This window comes from Carassius auratus, unplaced genomic scaffold (genome assembly GCF_003368295.1).
Source record: "Carassius auratus strain Wakin unplaced genomic scaffold, ASM336829v1 scaf_tig00215912, whole genome shotgun sequence".
Taxonomy (NCBI): Eukaryota; Metazoa; Chordata; class Actinopteri; order Cypriniformes; family Cyprinidae; genus Carassius; species Carassius auratus.
Genome location: NW_020528306.1, coordinates 1457621 through 1472471, shown reverse-complemented (window position 1 = coordinate 1472471; position 14851 = coordinate 1457621). Strand labels below are relative to the sequence as shown.

General features: G+C 36.3%; 1 protein-coding gene across 2 annotated transcripts in view; it reads left to right on the top strand.

Annotated features, from left to right (window-relative positions):
* The window catches only part of LOC113096389 (breakpoint cluster region protein-like), a 36510-nt gene extending 22398 nt beyond the window's left edge, over positions 1 to 14112 (top strand). Inside the window, exons 9-23 of one of the 2 annotated variants that reach the window (XM_026261768.1) lie at positions 2972 to 3093; positions 3208 to 3373; positions 3482 to 3601; positions 3692 to 3767; positions 3932 to 4036; positions 4132 to 4206; positions 5287 to 5384; positions 5605 to 5724; positions 8951 to 9010; positions 9752 to 9861; positions 10975 to 11114; positions 11224 to 11358; positions 11451 to 11556; positions 11871 to 12024; positions 12119 to 14112. In XM_026261768.1, coding sequence (XP_026117553.1) covers positions 2972 to 3093; positions 3208 to 3373; positions 3482 to 3601; positions 3692 to 3767; positions 3932 to 4036; positions 4132 to 4206; positions 5287 to 5384; positions 5605 to 5724; positions 8951 to 9010; positions 9752 to 9861; positions 10975 to 11114; positions 11224 to 11358; positions 11451 to 11556; positions 11871 to 12024; positions 12119 to 12208 — 1677 coding nt within the window. In that variant the 3' untranslated portion in view covers positions 12209 to 14112. Of the gene's footprint in view, positions 1 to 2971; positions 3094 to 3207; positions 3374 to 3481; positions 3602 to 3691; positions 3768 to 3931; positions 4037 to 4131; positions 4207 to 5286; positions 5385 to 5604; positions 5725 to 6140; positions 7138 to 8950; positions 9011 to 9751; positions 9862 to 10974; positions 11115 to 11223; positions 11359 to 11450; positions 11557 to 11870; positions 12025 to 12118 lie in introns of those variants that run through there. The other variant, XM_026261769.1, reaches the window with a different exon arrangement.
* Positions 14113 to 14851: the final 739 nt, after the last annotated feature.

Below are 14851 nucleotides of genomic sequence, written 5' to 3'. Positions count from 1 at the left end.
GTGTGTATAAGCAAAACATAACAGTATATGAGGACGCCTGAAGACCCTGATGTGTTAAAGTCATTAAGACTGATCAAATATGAGATATATAAGGAAAAATATGCAACTGTGGAGACAAAATGTCATAAACTGATTTTTTTAAACAAACAAGATTAGTGCAGGCTTTAAAATTTATTTTGTGCAACTCCTCAAAAAAAAAAAAAAATTATGAATTAGTCATAATATTTTTTGCCTTAAAAAATACATTTAAAAATCTTTTTGAAAATAATGATTGATATGTGTATGCGCACATGAGCTCAAGGTGACAAGGCCAAAAGAAAACCCCTTGCTGATAAACTCTTGTACTGTAATTCTTAGTAATATTTTTTACAAAAGGTTTAAAAATATTCATCAGTATGCTCCGGTTGCATAACGCTACAATGTCCCATCAACAATATAATCATCTCCTGCCTTCCTGTTCCCCTTCCTCCTTTATCAAAGGTCGTTTATGCGAAACGAGAAGTGTCTCAACACCCTTCCCAGCTTCAGAATGAACACAAACACATATTTGCACACTCTTCTGACCCTCTGACCTGTGAGTCAGCTGACCTGGTACTAGACTTCCTCGCTGATTACTGGAAAACTGTGTGGGAAGTGGCTCTCTGATTGTAGGCTTATGGACATGCCAGGAATTTTTTATTACAGAAAACACAGAGATATAATTCAAAGATACTTCTCATTTATTATTGGAATGATTAAAGGAACGTCTGACGTAAGCTGGGGAACAGTACAGCTCAACTTAATCATGATTCCTGCCAAGATTTGTACTTTGTAAGAATTTATTTTTATCACTTTGAAGGAACTGATGATAAAACATAATTATACAACTATACAAGAAAGTATTCATCAAAGTATGTTAACTGTGGATATTTGCCAGACACACAATACCTAAAATAACCCTTTGTTTCTCTAATGGAACAACAAACCATTTTGGATCAAAGGAGTATAAAAGACAAATTTAAATTACATTTAAAGTAAAATTAAATTTTTACGTTCAAGCTTCAAGAAGGATACTAAAGCATCATAAAAGTATTTTGTGCACTATATTCTAAGTCTAAACATAATGATTTAATGACTTATGATAAAACATCACCAAAAACATAACAATAGAATAATATTGCAAATAGTGAGCAGTCTGACAAAGCACGTTTAGAAAGAAAGTAATTGTATTTTTCAGCATTATCATTTGTCAGGGCATCTTGGTCCATGTCCTGTGTAATTATTGCCATTGAGATGATTGATTTCCAGCTCATGGCCATGTGCTGCTTCTCATCTTAGGCTGTTTTAGCAGATCTCTCTAAATGTGTGAAAGTCAATACTGCACCCGATTTCATGTTGGCCAAATCCTGGTTTACTTTAGGAGAAAAAAATGCAGGGGTAAACACAATCTCTGAAGCCAGGGTCACAGGTCAGAGCCAGTGTTTCGAATGCATCTGCACACACATACAGACAATCCAGGCCATGAAAAGAGCAGATGTCTTTCACATATGTCACACAGCCTTCAATTAGGGGAAGATTCAGCCACTCACCCAGTTGTAACGAATGACCCTAGATGGACATCTTTCGGAACCTCTTGTACAGAACTTTTTCAATTTAATGTTGCTTTGTTATTTTAAGGACAATATATTGTTTTTCAAACCATTTAAAAGGTTACTCCACCCAAAAATGAAAATTTTGTCATTAATCATTTGTCCCCATGTCGTTCCAAACCCGTCAAAGCTTCGTTCGTCTTCGGGACACAATTTAAGATATTATGAAAACAAGGTGGCTTGTTACTGTCCCATAGACTGCCAAATAAATAACAGTAACGTTATGACGTGTCGAGAATACTTTTTGTACACGAAGAAAACAAAAATAACTACTTTATTCAACAATTCCTCTCCTCTGTGTCACCCCAAATCAGCATACCAACATTTTGGCAAATCTGAGCTGTGCCCATTGTCATTTGCTTTGAAACCAAGGCGTAAATACACATAAAAAACATATCCTTGTGGTGCGGCGGACACAAAAGAGCGTATGCCACCTGCGTACAGCTCAGATTTGCCAAATTGGTGCTACGATGATTGACACAGAGGAGAAGAATTGTTGAATAAAGTCGTTATTTTTGTTTTCTTTGTGTACAAAAAGTATTCTCGTTGCTTCATAATGTTACGGTTGAACCTACAATGGCAGATGGAACATTCTGACGATGATTTTCATACTTTCCTGGACTTTGACACTGTTATTTATTCGGCAGTTAATGGACAGTCACAAGCCTACTGATTTTTATCCAAAATATCTTAAATTGTGTTCCGAAGATAAACTAAGCTTTTACGTGTTTGTAACGACATGGGGATAAGTGATTAATGAAAACATTTTCATTTTGGGATGGAGTCTCCCTTTAAGGCTTAATTTTTCCTCTAATGTGACCTACAGTAGGTAATAACCATCATTCAACCATCATTCACCTTTTGTGAATCATCTCATCCAGCACACCTTTTTCATTCTATCCAGCCGTGCTTGTCTGAGGTTGAAACCCCTTCAGGCTGCCATCATTATCATGAAAATAGCTCCCATGACTCGCCTACAATAGCGCAATTACTTAAGTGTGTCATGCCTCCATCTGAGTGAACGGGTCTGAGCTTCTCATTGGCTGTTTTTCCTCCTCACCTACTTTTAAATGACCCCATGCCTCAGGGAAAATAGTGACTGCCACTGATTCATGGGACAGTAAACGATACATGAACGCCCCCTGTTGGTAAACAGTTGAAAATAATTGTGTTAAGGTTATTTTCTGGTTTCCAAAAATGATGATGGTGCCTTTACACATCCCCAAGGTTCTCAGAAACATAAGGCGTCAAACTTCGAAATATATAATTTGTTATAATTTGTTATCATCATTTGTTATTGTCCTGCATATTAAAGTAATAATATGCCTATAATGTCTTTAAAGAATCGACAGCTTCTCAGAGACCAGTTTATGGTGGAGTTAGTAGAAGGGGCACGAAAACTTCGACATGTCTTCCTCTTTACCGACCTGCTGCTTTGCGCCAAATTGAAGAAGCAAACCGGAGGGCAAGTCAATCTATATGAAACTTTTTTTGCCTGTAGAAACAATCCTTATTTCATAGTTTTTTTTTTTCTTTGTCATAACTGTGACCTCTGGTTTCGGTGTCTTCCTATTTTCAGGAAGGGGCAGCAGTATGACTGTAAGTGGTATATCCCGCTAGCCGACGTCACGTTTCAGACCATCGATGAATCTGAGTTTTCGCCGGTCACCCAGATACCAGAGGAAGACATAGATGCTGTGAAGGTCAAGATCTCCCAGATCAAGAATGAGATACAGAGAGAGAAGGTAGATGAGGCAGTTAAACATGTTTGCAGAAATGCATTTCTAAAGTAAACATTCAGCTTTGTGCTAATTGTTTCCCACCTCCTTCCTCAAATTCTCTCATGTGTTCAGAGAGTATGTAAAGGAGGCAAAGTCCTCGATCGTCTCAGGAAGAAACTGTGCGAACAGGAATCGCTGCTTCTACTCATGTCTCCATGCATGGCCTTCAGAGTCAGCAACAGGAATGGCAAGGTAGAACCAATACCAGACAATTTCCTAAAACTAAGACAGACGTTTAACATTTAAAAGCCATTTTCAAATGTTCTTATTTCTGTATTTCAGGGCTATACATTCCTGATTTCATCCGATTACGAGCGAGAAGAATGGAGGGAGATCATTCGGGAGCAGCAGAAAAAGTGTAAGGATTGCTGTTCCTCACAGAAACCTTTTCGCGTGCATGAAAACAGAAGGACTCTGTAAACTGCTCTTTTCCTTTAAGAGAGAGTCACTAGATAAATGCAGATATCAATGACCTCATTGAGAAAGGCTCTCTTAGTTTCTGTACGTTCTTTTTTCTCACAGGTTTCAAGAGTTTTTCTTTGACTTCTCTGGAGTTGCAGATGCTCACCAACTCCTGCGTGAAGCTACAGACCGTTCACAACGTTCCTCTGACAATCAATAAAGAAGGTGAGAGCCTTGTTTGACTGGTTTTTAATAAGATCTTTATAGCATTTTCTTTCTTTCTACTGTATCTGAAATTTCTCCCATTTTTCTCCCATTAGATGATGAATCCACAGGGCTGTATGGCTTTCTAAATGTGATTGTTCATTCTGCAACAGGGCTGAAACAGAGCTTGAGTAAGTTGTCTGGCACGGGATGTCTCACCTAGCTTATGGGACTGCAGCAGTGGGTTTTTTCGGTGGTTGCAATTAGATGGAATGAAATCCGGCTCACAGTAATCATTAAATTATTGAATGCCTCCCTAATATGTGCGCACATGCATGGAAACACCTGACATGCTCCCTGCTGTTGTTGGGCAGAGTTCTCTCTGTGAGCAGCTGTGGGACGGGTGGATTAACTCTTAAATTTAACTTTCAATCACTAATATTTGATGTCTTTTTTTTGTTCTCACTCATTCATTGTTTAGGAAATTGGGGTTAATGTCATTACTGTATATACCATGGTGACAGTTAATTTAATAAGAGCTAAAGACTCTTTGCATAAAAAGTAAAAACATATTCTGATAAGCAAGCTATATAAAATGTGGGATCAGTAAGGTTTTTCTTTTTTTAAATAATTTTAATATATACATTGATTAATTTGTTACAACCAATTTAAATTTCATATAAATGGTGTCCTTTTGAGTTTTATATTCATCAAAGAATCGTAGAAAATATGTATCATGGTTTCCACAAAAGAATTAAGCAGCACAACTGTTTTTAACATATATTTTTCTTGAGCACCAAATTAGCATATTAGAATGATTTCTGAAGAATCATGTGACACTGAAGACTGAAGTAATAGCTGCTGAAAAGTCTTATTTTCAATGTTTCAAACTGACAAGTGAAAAATGATGTGTTATACAATGACAGCTGCTTTTGATTATTTAGGATTGCTTTTGATTTCAATAATCTTTTTTTTTTTTTTGTGACTCATCTTTTTTTAAATATTATTTTTAATTCAGTAAATTATGTAAAAAATTAAGAATATCAAATAAAAATTGAAAATTGATAAAATATACTTACTATAAAAATGATTGTAATAGTTATAGGGATTTTTGTCATACTGCCTAAAACTTTTATATAAAATAATACTATGTGGGGAAACAACTTTCAATTTCTGATTAACGTTCAGTGTTATTGTTATTGTTTTTGTTGTTTTAAATTTGAAAATGGTTTATATGGAACCGGCTTGTTTTCTGTTCTCTCCCCCTCCAGATCTGTACTGTACATTAGAGGTGGACACATTTGGCTATTTTGTGAACAAAGCAAAAACACGTGTTTACAGAGACGCCACAGAGCCGAACTGGAATGAGGTCAGAACTGCAGCCCATCCTCTGCACGTAGCTTTCTTCAGAAACATTTAGTGAAACCTCCAGTGTAACAAAGACAAAATATTAGTCCTTATGCTGCAATATCATTTGATCCAACTAATTGAGCAATCACAAATGACACCCTGCAGCTTAAAATATGAAAAGACATTACAATGCAAGTTGAACGGTATGATTAAATGGAGGTTGGCCCCTCTTTTCACAGGAGTTTGAGATCGAGCTGGAGGGCTCTCAGACCCTCAGACTGCTGTGCTACAGTAAGGTCAGACAGTGCAGGGATGATGGGGAGAACATGGATCGCATCATGGCCAAAGGACAGATTCAGGTATGCCTGTTTAGATGATATTTTAATATATTAGGGAGCTTTGAGAAGGCGAGCTGTTTATATGTTTTCAACAGCGGTTCCTCACAGTGGTTACAAAGCCCAGGGATGTCCTCACCAACAAACACCGGACAGTCAACAGCTCAAATAATCCTGTTCTCATTTTGAAAACTGATCCTGTTCTCATTTCTCATTTCAAAAATGTTACATGAATTAAATGCTAATAAATTAAGGACTTGCCAACATATACTTATGAGCTTTAGGTCATGTTGTGGACTCAGATGTGTCTTTTTTTTTTTTACTTACAGAAGTGTGTTTTCACTACTTGAAGTGACTGACAATGTTTCTCTGTGCACAAATCTAAGCAATCAATCATGAATTTGTATTATGTTGTTTTCAATTTTATCGATTAGTCATACATAGAACAAGCAATAATCTGCTTACCCTTAGTGACTAAGCATTTACATTTTTAATCTCTAATGCAATAAACAGAACAAAGCCGGTTAGTTGTTCAGGTAGATAATCCTGCCATATGCGGTGGTGTGCTCATGTTACCAGAGAAACCAGAGTGGCCGCTTGACAGAGGGGCAGCTTTAGGGAAACGCTGAGGTGTTGTGCTAGAAAAGGATTAGAAGGACTGTACTATGGATTGTCATCAGAGCTGTTTGGCACTGCTCCAAAGAGAAAGTGGGACATGACACGCTGACAGAGTCCCAAAGGTGCAGGTGCGAAATCACGGGTTGGTTGAGTGAAAGTGTGTATCAGCAACCACAGCATCTATACACTGGTTGGAAAAACATAGCACTGTCCTAAACTTACGAAGTGGCACATTTCATTGCTGAGAAGCAGAAGAGCACCAAGCGAAACCCTTGAACTTGTCTTGAATGCGTTGTTGGTAGGTCAGCCGCCCCACTGGGCCGTAATCATCAGGGTGGGCGGAGATTCTGTAGTTAATCCCAGCGCTCCATCTGTGTGAGCGCTCCATCAGGGGAGCTCTGTGTGTGTGAACTCAAGATTCATCCAGACCAGCATGAGAACCGTTACACCAAAACACACACCACTTCAGGATGTCATGGAACACCAGTTGGCCGTTGTGTTAGAAGACCCAAATCTGACTGTGCTTCTGTGAACGGACAGGGATTCCTGTTCCTGTAGCCTGCTGCTTCTTGTGAATTACAGTAGCATCCACTGAGGAACTTGAGCGAGATGGGCAAAAAGGACCAGATGCAGGATGGTGAAGAGCATTATGGTAGAACGAAGACTACTATAGTGAAGGAAGAGTTGATACGCAGCTGTGCGGTGGAGGAAGAGGAGAAACAGGAGGAGGATGAGGAGGTGGAGACTGGCCTGAGGAAGGGTCCCAGCAGTGGGGCTCGACTCTGGGGTAGAGTGCGAAACACGCTCCTCAGGCAGAAGGTAACGAGAGGCTGGAATCCTGTGTGGGGATTTAGGAAATAAGAAACTCAGTTTGTTAACTTGGTTTATATAGATGAATATTGTTAAGCAGTTTGATTAGAAATCGAGATGCTGGAGTGTTTGATGTGGATGTTTCTGTTGATCATTGGACGAATGTTTTTTTTTTTTTTTTTTTTTGGTCTGCATCGGTAACATGGTAGGGTATGTATTGTTTTTTAAGGTAATATAACATTGTGATTTGAAAAATATTAAGGCTTGAGACTTACTGATGGAGTACATAAGATAAAAAATGTGTGATAAGGCTGGTGTATGGAAGGGATTTTTTTTTTAACTGGTGACCTCCAGGAGGCAGCAAAGGGCAGCTGGGGGTCAAAATGTGATTCTAAAAGATATAATTTAAGATATTAAATCTGCATTTAGTTTTGTGGGGAAAAAAAGTTCCCAGTGTGCTGGATACACTGTCAATGATATATATATATATTGTCTTTATAATTACACATTTTATATTCTCCCACAGTATACAATTCAAAGGTTTGTGGTCTGTTATATTATTTTGTTTTGAAAGAAATCTTTAATGCTCAAAAGGCTGCATTTATTTGATCAAATTACAGTAAAAACAGTAAAACTGTGAAATATAACTACAATTAAACAATTTTTTTCTTGTTGAATTTATTTTCAAATGTAATTTTATATGCAGAATTTTGTCATTACTCCAGTCTTAAGTGTCACATGATCTTTCAGAAATCATTCCAATATGCACATTTGCTTCTCAAAAAACATTTCATCAATGCTGAAAACAGTTGTGCAGCTTAATATTTTAGTGAAAAACTTATTTTTTTTCAGGATTCTTTGATTAATGCAAAGCTCAAAAGAACAGCATTCATTTAAAACTGAAATATTTTGTAACTTTATAAATTAATCCTTGCTGAATACAGGTATTTATTTTAAATATATATATATATATATATATATATATATATATATATATATATATATATATATATATATATATATATATATATATATATATATATATATATATATATATTACTGACGCCAAATTGTATTGTGATACTGATCTTTTGGTTTACTGTGCTAAAACTAGACACGGCCTGCCTAAAACAATGTGTTAAACCCATGATAACATGATGCATACAAAAGATTAATTTCCCCTTCGGAACACTCTAGATGTCTTCTGAACATTTGAAATATGACATAGATTGTTACTGTTATATCATTATGTACTTGTGTACCAGTTGCTTTCAATTACATCAGATTTTTTGGCATGAGTAAATTAAGCGATCAGTACAGGTCTTTCCATTGGCAGCAAGCTGGTAAATTATGTTATCACAATACCCATAGCAGACCACAGTAATTATAAACTGACACCCTGGTATTAGAGACATGATTAGAACAGAATCTGTCACTAGATTAGTAATGACAACCGACTATGTGGACGTTATGTAATACTATAAGACTTGGGAAGATAGACATATCATAAAGAAGGGAAACCGTTTGGATTGTACTGTTATTTAGGTAGTGCCTTTCTTTAAGTTTAAGTGATTATTTTGTCTATATCAGTTCAGATGAAATCGTATGGTTTCTGCATCATTCAAATGCTGTACTATGTGCCTGGGCAGCTATCTTTCCTTGTCCAGGCTTGGCGTATTTGTTTGTTGATTTATTTAATGAAATGTAGATACTTTCCAGTAGCGTGTTCACTGAGCTGCCATTTTTAGCAGGTGACTCTGTGTTTGGGTCACGCTCAGATAAGGATTATCCTCTTGACTGACATTTGTCCCTATGTTCACAGCTGGATCCTCAATCGCTGCAGGGTAAAGACTGGCAGAGGACAGTAATCAGCATGAATGGGGTCAGTGTGGCTCATCCTGCACAATAATAACACAATTACTGGTCTAATAATAGAAACAATAATTTTATTAAAGGTTCAAAATGCCGTCTACATTTAAACAGGCCAGTACACTTGATTAAGATCATCTATATTTGTCTGGGAAGTGAATAATTGATGTTGCTGTATCATTGTTGAACACCTGAAGTGATGATTTACTGTATGTAGTGCACATGTAGATGCTTATTACTTGTCCCTTTTGCAGATTTCGTAAGATATTCAAATATGATTGTGTAGAAATTGCTTTTGTGTGTTTACCGCGCTAAAGTTTTATAACCGATACATTTCAGTAGATTTCAGCTGTCGAAATAATAGCTAACACTATAAAAGTAACAATGTAAATGTAAAAGTCTTTACTGTCACTTTTGATCAGTTGAATGTTTCCTTCCTTGCTGATTATACTATTAATTTCTTTAAAAACAATCCTACTGACCTCAGACATTTGAAAGTTAGTGTGTGTTTATATTTTATGAACAGAGCTGTACTCTTATCCTCCAGTCAGTATATAACAACCATTTGTCTGCCATCAAGTTTTAACAATATGAAGCACAATGATGGATTATCACAGTCATGTGGCTCGATATTAAGCTGATGGCCACAGTTTACAGTGATTTAATTCTTGATCATTTTATAGGTGAGATTGAGCACAGAGTTGCTTTGTTCTCATCAGTGAGATGATTTTTGCACATTCATCACTCTTTCCAGATTGAGGTCAAGCTGTCTATGCGGTTTACCAGCAGAGAGTTCAGTCTGAAGAGGATGCCCTCCAGGAAACAGTCTGGAGTGTTTGGAGTCAAAATTGGGGCTGTTACTAAGTGAGTCAACCTGCCAATCAATCAATCAGTCAATCAATCAATCAATCAATCAATCAATTTATCATCTATCCAGTGTATGACTGATGCAATATAAATGTCACATTAAACAATTCTAGTCATATCAGTAGCCTAATAAAAGCTGTTTTTCCTTTACATGAAGTGGGTTTCCTCATGAGGGCTGCCATGTTAAGATCATATGACCAGCCACATACTAACCCCATACTTTTTTGATACTTTTACAACTTATTTATTTAAATGATGCTGCATACACACCACTAGCTTCAAGAGCAACCCCAGTCAGATGTCAGCCATGTTTCCCTCAATTTAGAGGACACAGGGACCATTCTCCGACTGTTTTCCTAGTCCCACATGACTCAAATGAGGGATCATAAAAATAAGGAGGGGGGAACTTCCTTTTAATAAAGCTGAGGAGAGGTGGTCTCCGTCAGAAGAAAGCAACCACATTATGGACTTCCTGAGAAACAGGAAGAAATTATTATTAAAGGCAAGGGTTTGCCAAGGGCTTTCCTCAGAGGACTGCAATAAAAACAGGAAGGTGGATTTAGGAATGAGACTCTCAGATATGCATTTTTGATAGTTTAACTGTTTAACAGCAATGCACAGGAGTGAAATATTTCCCTGTAATAATATTTATTTATTTTTTGTAAAAAAAAAAAAAAAAGACTTGTTTTGGGAGGGGTATATAGTGGACAGAATTTTTATGGTTGTGGTCTCATTATGATGTTGATTTTGAGATATTGGAATGCTGTGTCTGGATAATGCAGATGTAGGATTAAATATGGGCTATGAGAATGTTTTCCTTTCATAGTGAACAAATAAACAAGCTCTCAGAATATGCTGGTTATTTTTTTACTTCCCAGAAATGTGCGAGAAAATATTTCCTTAAATAATTGAACATTTAATTAAAACATTTTCATGAAAAAAAGAAAGAAAAAAAGTAGGTTTTATATGTATGTACGATATGTATAAGATGTCCCATAATCTTCTATGGACATAGTATTTACAACTTTAATACCAAAAAAGAAGCACAGATCAATATGAATCTATTTTTCAGATGCTAGTTGTTGACTCGTGTCTGTTTGTAATTCTTAGACGGGAGAGCTCCAAAGTGCCTCTTATTGTGAGACAGTGTGTAGAGGAGATTGAGCGCCGAGGGATGGAGGAAGTGGGCATCTATCGTGTCTCTGGTGTGGCCACAGACATCCAAGCCCTAAAAGCTGCCTTTGATGCCAGTAAGTGCTTCTTGTAGGGATGACCCTAGAATTAAATCAAAATAAATATTATATATTTAATACTGTAAGTATTTATGGCTATAAATGCTATTTTTTTGTGATTTAACAGACAATAAAGACGTTTCTGTTATGATGAGTGAAATGGATGTGAATGCCATCGCTGGAACGCTGAAGCTTTACTTCAGAGAGCTTCCTGAGCCCCTCTTCACCGATCAACTCTGTGCGAATTTCACTGAAGGCATCGGTCAGTTGAGTATTTTTCAAGTTCTAATGAAGAATCATTCATGCAAAAAAGTTCCTATTAATCATTTAATTCTAATTACTCATTTTCTTCAGCATTATCAGACAGTGTGGCAAAGGAAAGCTGTATGCTCAATTTGTTACTCTCGATACCCGAACCCAACTTGCTGACCTTCCTGTTTCTGCTGGACCATCTGAAGAGGTGCGGTCTGATCCCATCATTTAGTTTCAATGACAGGATTCTTAAGTGAAAATATACAAATTTATATCGGTGGTTGCGATAACCTAATTCTAATCTATGATAAAAAATATTGTAGGAACCGCCTAGAACACCAAAGCTTAATTTTTTCTTTACAAAACTAACTGTAGAATAATTACAGTTAACCTCAGAATTTATAACCCCTCTTTAATAAAAACTTAAACTGTGTAAATAAATGTTTTTCTTTTGCTAATTCACCATTCACATTTGCTTGAGATCTACGTGCTGACTGAAACGTTCTTCCTTGTTTCCCTCAGGGTCGCGGAGAATGAGAGCGTCAACAAGATGTCCTTCCACAATCTGGCCACAGTATTCGGCCCGACCCTCCTTCGCCCCTCTGAAAAGGACAGTAAAATCCCCATGCAGCCCATCTCTATGAGTGATAGCTGGTCTCTTGAGGTTATGTCTCAGGTAAACAACCAGACAATACTAGAATTCTAGTTGAACTGTCCTGAGGTCTAAAAGCATCAAAATAATAGTTGTGTTGATTTATTGGTCTCTGTAGGTCCAAGTATTACTGTACTTCCTGCAGCTGGAGGCGATCCCGACTCCGGATAGTAAACGGCAGAGTATGCTCTTCTCCACGGAGGTTTGAAAAGGAGCTCTGATGCATTATGTGAAATGCACTGGGACTGAAGTGATTCAGCATGTGACCAATGGAGGGCACCAACATCCTACTGAAATCTTCCAAGCGGAGCGAATGCCCTACATTAGTATCATACTGTTGATATTTCTGTAGAAATGTACAGTGAAGAATGACAAGGCAGTCTGATATCTTCTCATGAACTCACTGTTACAAGCACTTAGTGTTTCAACATGCAGGTGATGTTTATTTTCACTGTCATCCATTGTAAGATATCGGATTGAATGGTGCCAAGCTTCTCGTAGATCACTGGATCGTGAATGTTATTCTTGCATTTTCTCTTGTTCCTTCCAACACTGTGGATTTATAAAGAATCACACACTCCAGTGTTCCATGAACTTTTTATTTGATCTGATATTTTGCTCACCTATGATTTATGTCTTCCCGTGGCATGGGCTACGGAACATCTGAATACTCGAATCATGAGGAGGAACATTTATATGACCCTTTTTTGATGGATAAAACACAGCATGGAGAACTAAAATATGAAATTATTTAACCAACGTGACTATGGTCAAAATGTTAGCAAATAATGTCATAATTTAAAAGATTATATGACACAGTTATAGTTTCTACCACAAGTATAATCTCTACTTTCTCAGAAAGTACATTCCTTTTTGTTTTTTGGAAATATTTATATGATTTATCTCACATAAATCTATTTAATATTGGATTACCGAGCCTATATTAAAACAATCCAGTCATGTCACATTATATTATAGGACTACAACACATTAATTTTCAGTACTGTTCAAACTGGAAACCTCACATAACTTCGGAAATGAAACATAAAATAGTTTTAATTCTTTATATCATTTAAGGCATTGTAGGAAATGCATACATGATTAACCGTAACTGATGAACTTAATATATTAAAATGGAAATAGAAGTTCTCCATCAGAATAATACCACTTTTCTGTATTGAAAAAATAGCAAAAATTAACTTAATTCAAACACTGTACATTTTTCTTGTTTAATGGTTTAAGATCATTGTATTTTAACTTCGTAAAACTTTTTTTTTTTGCTGTTCACAAAACTTTGCAAGTACTTTGCAATCCTGAGCTGTGCCAATACCTGGCCCTGTTAAGTGTGTATGTGTAAATTGTTCAGTTTATCATGGCTAATATGCATATATCTGTATTATGTTGTTCAGAAAAAAGGAGAGGTGTATTATTAGGATGTCATGTAACATGCAGGCATGTTGTTTTGCTCATGAATTATTTTTCTTTTAGAGATTCCCTTTAGTTATTGTGCGACAGATTCTTTACGTTTGTGTATTTCCTTTAGACCAATGAAAACTGAGACATTCCTGTAATTGTGTTTTAGATCTTTGCCTTTCTCTCTTCTTGTTCCATTGTATGTTCTGGAATCTGCACTTCCTTTCTCAAGCTCCTGCTTGTTTCTCTCTTTGATTTGGTCCATTACACACTGAACTGATGAAGATATTCCTGACTGCGTTTTACAACCCGGCCTCCAAGATGAGGAAATGTTCTGTATATGGAGAAGTATGGCACAGTGAGGATTAAGGATATAGAACACCGTAAACTCCTTCATCCTCTTGTTTCCACAGAGTCATTGACTGTTCTGTGTGGTTTTCTGACCGAAAAAATTAAACAGTCCTCAATAAGAGTTAGCATTACTCCCCAGAAGACGTAAGGACACAGTGGTTTGCGTTTAGAATCTGTTCCTATCCTGGAGCTCTACTGCTGTGAAACATTAGACTTTGTTTATTATTATAACTGGACAATACTGAAACTGCACAATGCTATGGCAGACCTGTTACATTAAATGTGGCCATAATGTGATTCTGTATAAAGTAGATGAATAATAAATTTAAAGTTGGTTAAAATGATTATTACCGATCTCATGTTTTTGTTGATATGTTTTAATAAGCAATTCTCTAACATTAACCTATGTTCATGAAAAATAGCCAGTTTCAAACATGTCAAACTGTCATAAGAAAACATTGCATGCTTTAATTTATGGTGAATGTAAGTTTATCCAGGAAATGGCCAAATTTAGGCTAACATTACAAATTGTACTGGTGAGTTTTAGGAATTCTTTTTTTTCCATTAATGCTTGTAAATTGCTTAACAACACAAAACATGATTTTAAGTTAAATTTAAACATTCAAAATTAGTAACATGCTTTCAAATTTACAAGCTTCATGGAGAAAAAATGGAAATAAACAGCGAATTTAATATTCAGCTTGTTTTTCCTGCTGATTAAAAAATGTTCACTGCTGTTTAGAACTTTGGTAACATTATAAATATATTCACAGGCAAGTTCAAGTAATCATTTGGATTATTAAAAATAAAATAAAAATCCCATTGACCTCAAACGTTTGAAAGGTGACTTTCAGTGACTTTTGATCGAAAAGAAGAGTAAAAAAAAAAAAAACCGCGTTTCCTACCTCATTAGACTAAAGTCCATTTCACTTTCAGACATGTAGAAACCCAGTAAGGCTTTTTAATGTGCTATATTCTGATTTACAATCTTTGGACAGCGCAACGACAGACAATTTAAGAAACCAGTCAGATTAATAAAGATGAAAGACTCGAGATTGGCTAGAGGAGGATCGTTTTTCATCAGTTT